This window comes from Anolis carolinensis, chromosome 1 (assembly GCF_035594765.1).
Source record: "Anolis carolinensis isolate JA03-04 chromosome 1, rAnoCar3.1.pri, whole genome shotgun sequence".
Classification (NCBI taxonomy): Eukaryota; Metazoa; Chordata; class Lepidosauria; order Squamata; family Dactyloidae; genus Anolis; species Anolis carolinensis.
In genome coordinates, this window is record NC_085841.1 from 63,985,612 (window position 1) to 63,991,611 (window position 6,000).

Sequence of the window (6,000 nt, forward strand, 5' to 3'; positions counted from 1 at the left end):
ATACAGGGAGTTCCCAAGTTATGAACAATATATGTTCTGTAGGTTTGTTCTTAAGTTGTATTTGTATGTGTCAGAACAGATACATTTTAAAGTGTAACTCCTGGCATATATATTTATATATATTTTCCCCTGATTACTCTTTCAGGAGTGAATTTTTCTGCCTAGGGTAGATTTTTCTCCTTTCCTGTTATCTCACCCCTGTTCTTAACTAGGAGTCATTTGTAAGTTGGATGTTTATAACTCGGGGACTGCCTGTACTTTTTTGCATATGTGTACATAATGAAATGATTTCTTTTTGCTTTTATATAACCTGAAAGTAATTTTATACATATTTTAATAATTTTATGCATGAAACCAAGTTTGCATATTTTAAACAAGGAGAAAGCATGGTTCACTATGTGAACAATTTCAGATTTGGGAATATTCTGGATTTTGAAATTCCACATAAGGAATTCTCAACCTGGACCACATCACAGTCTATGGTGCAACAACATCTATTATCTATGATTACTTCTTTAGACCTAGAAAGACTACTCCAAGCTTAACATTTAGTTACATCTGATCCTATACTTTGAATAAGACTTGTCAGTCTAAAACACATGTGCCCAACGCAAGGCCCGCAGAACGAGCCTGGCCAGCCATACCATTTTATGTGCCCCATGCCAAGCAGGCCTTCATCCCTGTATTTCTCAAGGGTTTCCTCAAGCTCATTTGCTGCCATGCCATATAGCTACCTTTGTGGCCAAAGCAGCTTATGATGTAACATAGCAAGACTTCAATTCAGCCCTTAAAACTGAAAATCCCTCTAGAAATCTTGTCCCACATTCTGGATCTTAGCCAAGGTTTCGAAATTCAGGCCACAATGAAAATAAATGTGTACTCAGGGGATCTAATGAAAAACACCATAGCAACAATCATTTTTTAGACCCTTAGCAGAAAAGCTTAGCAATTCAATGTAAGCCAGACTGTTTAAAAAGTGGCCACACAGAGTTTAATACAAGAGATTTTAAAAACCAAAATGTAACTTTATTTTTATTGGGGCTTTCAAATGAACAAAGAATCTGAAATTTTAAGTTGTTACACAATATGATTCTAGCTGCCAGAACACTCGATGTGCAAAAATGCTAGAATAAAGAACTGGATTATGAAAATTCTAGATGGCACAAATGGGTACACTATCTTGCCTAATAAAAGAGAAGTCAATAGACAGTTTTTTGTTTTTGTTTTTAAAAAGAACAGGAACTAAAAAGAGAAAGAAAATGTAAAAATGCTTGTGGTTTTTGAAGATTAGATATATGCAACAATATGATAGGTTTTTAAGATACGAAGATAAGGGGATAAAAATATTTTCATCATATTGTCTAAGTAAGGAACTGGAAAGTCTATTTTAACTGTGTGTTTTTTTAGCTTTTGTGTTATACTTATGGCCTATACTTGGACTATAAACAATGTTTAACACAATCACTGATATCATACATTCCTTAGAGTGCTTATAACACTGGAATAAAAATAAATTTTGGGGAAAGGTGGCCACCAACTAATTCTCAAGCTCCAGTTCAGTTCCCATAAAATGTGCAGTTAAACTACACAAACTATATGGACAGCGTCCACTGTGACAGCACAAGGAGTTGTTGTGTAAATATAGTTGTCACATAAATACCATCAAAACACTTAACCTAGTATTGTGTGTTGTGTAACCACTTATAAACAGAACTGAAGTCCTAGATGTGAAACCTCCCAAAAATGAAAACGGGGGTTCTGCATGCACTAAAACGAAACACAACACAAGACCCAATTGAACGGTCAGGAGAAACAGGCCCACTAGCAGTCATTTTACATGAAAGCCACCATTCTGGCACATTTTCATTAAGAGCCATGTGCTCAATTTTCTAATGGTTTTGCCATAAGAGAACAGGAAAACATTTTTGAAAAACCACTTACATATAAGTCTGTTACATTTTACTTTCCACGCTCTTGTTTTTCCTGGCTCCAGAATATCAGTGGAAAATGTGACTTATTTTTTTTCTTTAGAAAGTGTCTTAAAAAACATCAGAACCTGGAATGCTCACCCTGATTAAGCCGCCAGGCTTTGCTGAAGAAGCACAGAAAAGGGATGCCAGATTTCTTCAGGGAAATGTAAACATTTCCTCAATTCTAATTTTAGCAATCATTTCCTCCTGCCTGCTGCTAAATAGGTTTACTTTCAGCAAACGCAATTTCTTAGTTGCTCCTGTAGGCAAATGATATGGCTAATTAGACTGGGGGTAGATCTACACTGTAGAATTAACACGGTTTGACTCCACTTGAATTGTCAGAGTTCAATACTATGGATCATGGGACTTGTAGCTTGGTGAGCCAGAGCAGGCTAAAGACCATGTAAAATGACAATGGCCAGGATTACATAGCATACAGCCATGGCAGTTTAAGTGGTTTCAAACTGGATCAATTCTACAGTGTAGATGCACTCTAGGTCCTTTTGTTCATTGGATACCTAATGACATTTTTTATATTCTCTTCTGTTTCCCCTCCTAATTCACACAAGCTGGCTTACTTTACATTCAACACACTGTAACTGGGCCACCAATTTTAGAACTGGTAGTCCTGATTTAAAATGCCGAAATAGAAGAACATTCTATTAAACCAGCTGTTTCAAACAGTGAGGTTCATTGGAGATGTATGATCAACAAGATCCATTTTATGGGGTGGACCCAATTCCTCAAAATGTAGTTTGCCACGGCAACCCACAGCCAAGGCAGAGCACTGTTTATTTCATGCTCAGCAAAAGAAATAAGTCAAACCAGACAGCCAACATTGTAAAGAGACTGACTGTAACAGTGTCAACACACTGGGAAATTTGAACTATGCGGTACTGGGCAATTAAGAGATTTTAAGTGGCTAGTCATGCACACAATGCAGGTGGCTATACTTACATTTCCATTTTTAAATTGTTTTTTCTCTGCATCACCTGGATTTAAAAGCTAGGGTTTAAAAAATTAAGGACAAAGGACAGGTGTCTTTACATCCAAAAGAAAGAGGATTACAAGGTTTATATCCCATCTCCTAATAGCCAAGTCTTTGTGTAGACCAAATAAAAATTATTAAAGGACATGGTTTTACTTGGGTGACATAAAAGTAGGGAAATTATTTGGAAAAGTGTGTATGGGGGGATGAGAATGCCCCTTTTCGAAAATTAAACATATGCACAATGTCCCTGGCCATTTCCAGAGAGAGGTAGCAATCCTAAATAACAATATGTCATTTGCTCCCTCTGTTCTTATCGTGACCTCCTTCATACACAGCTCTTTTGTACAAATGAGTAAAAGATAACTTTCAGAGAAGTTTATCAGCAGCGACAACCAAAACAACAGCTGAAAAGAGATTCCATGATAAAAAGCAAGTAGATCACATCAACAATAAAAGGAACCACATCTTTAGAAAGTAAACAGTACAGTAGAATATAGGTTCTGGAACAACCAAGATTATAATGCCTAAATTTGTCATCTTTGGGGCCATCTGTATAGCAGATTGAATTTAGTTTGACCCACTTTAGCTGTCATGTCTCAATGGTATGGGATCCTGGGTGTTGGTAGTTTGGTGAGGTCCCAGCCCGCTTTGACAGATGCTAAAGACCTTTTAAAAACTATAATCCCCAGGATTCCATAGCACTGAACTGTGGTAGTTCGAGTGGTGCCAAACTGCATTAATTCTACAGTGTAGACATGCACCCCTTGCTTTTTTTTCAGGGGTAGTCTATTCCTTTGTAATTCTTTATTTTCTATTAAACCTGTTGTTAGCTTCTGCACAGGTGGTAACAGCACACTGGATGTTTACAGCATCAATGTGGTGTCAAACTACATTCCTTCTACCATTCAAATGCACCCATAGGCTCTTCTGTGTCTCCCCATCCCAATCTGATCGCCTCCCTTGTTCTCTTGAAAATTTCATTTCTCTCAATCCCGATCCCAAAGGGGATGAAGTCTGGCCTTAAAGCAGAACCCCATGGATAAAGAAGTATGCCCCTGAGCATGAGCAGAGTGCCTTTTCATTTACGTATTTTATTGGGAGTCGGATTAGATAGTGCAACTACTCTTTGCCCCTGTAGATGGAGTTAAGAGCGATAAAATAATAAAATACAGAATTAATTAATAAATAAAAGCTGGGTTGCTGTGAATTTCCTGGGCTATATGGTCATGTTCCAGAAGCATTCTCTCCTGACGTTTCACCCACATCCATGGCAGGCATCCTCAGAAGGTGTGAGGTCTGTTGGAAACTAGGAAAGCGGGGTTTTTACAGCTGTGGAAAGTCCAGGTTGTTTGTTTCAGGCAAGTGTGAATGTTGCAACTGATCATCTTGATTAGCATTGAATAGCCTTGCAGATTGAAAGCCTGGCTGCTTCCTGCCTGAGGGAATCCCATACAACCCGGAAAACTCAAAGCAACCCAGTGATTCCAACCATGAAAGCCTTCAACAACACATTAAATAAAAGCTCACTTCTGGAATAAACACAGGCCCTTCTGTGTCTCCAGTAATGAAAATGTGTGCCCCTGAGCATGTGCAGAGTCCCCTTTCATCCTCCTGGTTCTCCTCTTTCAGGTCTCTGCCCCCTTCAACCTCAATCCCATTGTGGTTGAAGCCCGGCCTTAAAGCAGGGTGAAGAAGTGTGCCCCTGAGCATGTGCAGAGCGCCCTTTCATCCTCCTGGCCCTGTTTCAGGACTGATTTCCCTACAGTGCTCAACCTCAATCCCATTCTGACTGAAGCCTGGACTGAAAACATGCCCCTGAGCATATGCAGAGGGGACTTTCCTCATTCCAGTCTTCTTTCAGGACTGGTCGCCCCTTCTCAACCTGAATCCCATTGTGGGACTGAGGTTAGGATTTTACCCCTAGGTAAAGAAGTGTGCCCCTGGGCATGTGCAGAGTGCCCTTTCATCCTCCTGGCCCTCTTTCAGGACTGGTTTCCCCACAGTGCTGCCCCTTCCTCAACCTCAATCCCATTGTGGCTGCAACCTGGCCTTAAAGCAGGATGACGATGTGTGTCCCTGAGCATGTGCAGAGTGCCTTTTCATTCTCCTGGTCCTCTTTAGGTGTCCTTTCCCGTGGTGCTGTCCCTTCCTCGACCCCAACCCCACTGTGTCTGCAGCTTGGCCTTCAAGGAAAACCCCACAGGTAGTGAAGCGTGCTCCTGAGCATGTGCATCCTCCTGGTACTCTTTCAGGACTCATTTCTCCTAGTGCTGTCCCTCCCTCAACCTCAACCCCACTGTGGCTACAGCTTGGCCTTGAGGGAAAGGCCCAGGGTGAAGAAGCGTGCCCCTGAGCGTGTGCAGAGCGCTCACCTCCTCGCCGAAGTGCACCACCTTCTGGCCGGTGTTGATGCGGAGGCTGGGCAGGAGCTGCGCCTGGGCCTGGGCCTGCCTGGGGCCCCCGCGGTGGGCGGCGTAGCGGGCCTGGACGTGCGGCTGGACGAGGCTGGCGTCGATGATCTCGTCCTGGCGGCGCGGCGGGAGGCGCTCCCAGTCGGGCCCGTAGCGCTCCCGGATGCGCGCCTTCTCCGCCATGATCTTCCGCGCCATCGGGCTCAGCGAGGAGAAGTAGCTGAAGCGCTTCCGCTCCCGCTCGTCCAGCGGGCGGTTCCCCGACAGGGACGCCGTCCGAGACGCCGCGATCGCCGCCGCCATCGAAGCCATCGCCCCGGCGCAAAACAACAGGCGGCAGGAGCAGGAGCAGCAGGGACGCCGCCGCCGCCGACAGGCTCCACCCCCTCCTCGCCTGGCCCCGCCCCTCCAGGCCCCGCCCCTCCCGACATTGGCCCCGCCCCCTTCCTGCCAGGGCAGCATCATCATCATCACCATAAACAAGAACATCCGAAATATAGGAAATAGAATTCATGAGCCCGAAGCCGCCTCCTTTCTTTTTCTTCTTCTTGATGTTGAAAACCGTCATACACATTGTTATTTTATTGTATGACACAGCAAAGAAGATAGACATGCTGGATTTCAT

The 6,000-nt window shown here is 43.2% G+C and overlaps 1 protein-coding gene across 1 annotated transcript in view; it reads right to left on the reverse strand.

Annotated features, from left to right (window-relative positions):
- c1h1orf198 (chromosome 1 C1orf198 homolog) overlaps positions 1–5,774 on the reverse strand; it is a 30,343-nt gene extending 24,569 nt beyond the window's left edge. The window contains exon 1 of the mRNA XM_003215872.3: positions 5,337–5,774. Coding sequence (XP_003215920.1) covers positions 5,337–5,687 — 351 coding nt within the window. The 5' untranslated portion in view covers positions 5,688–5,774. The remainder of the gene's footprint in view (positions 1–5,336) is intronic.
- Between the last annotated feature and the right edge of the window lie 226 nt (positions 5,775–6,000).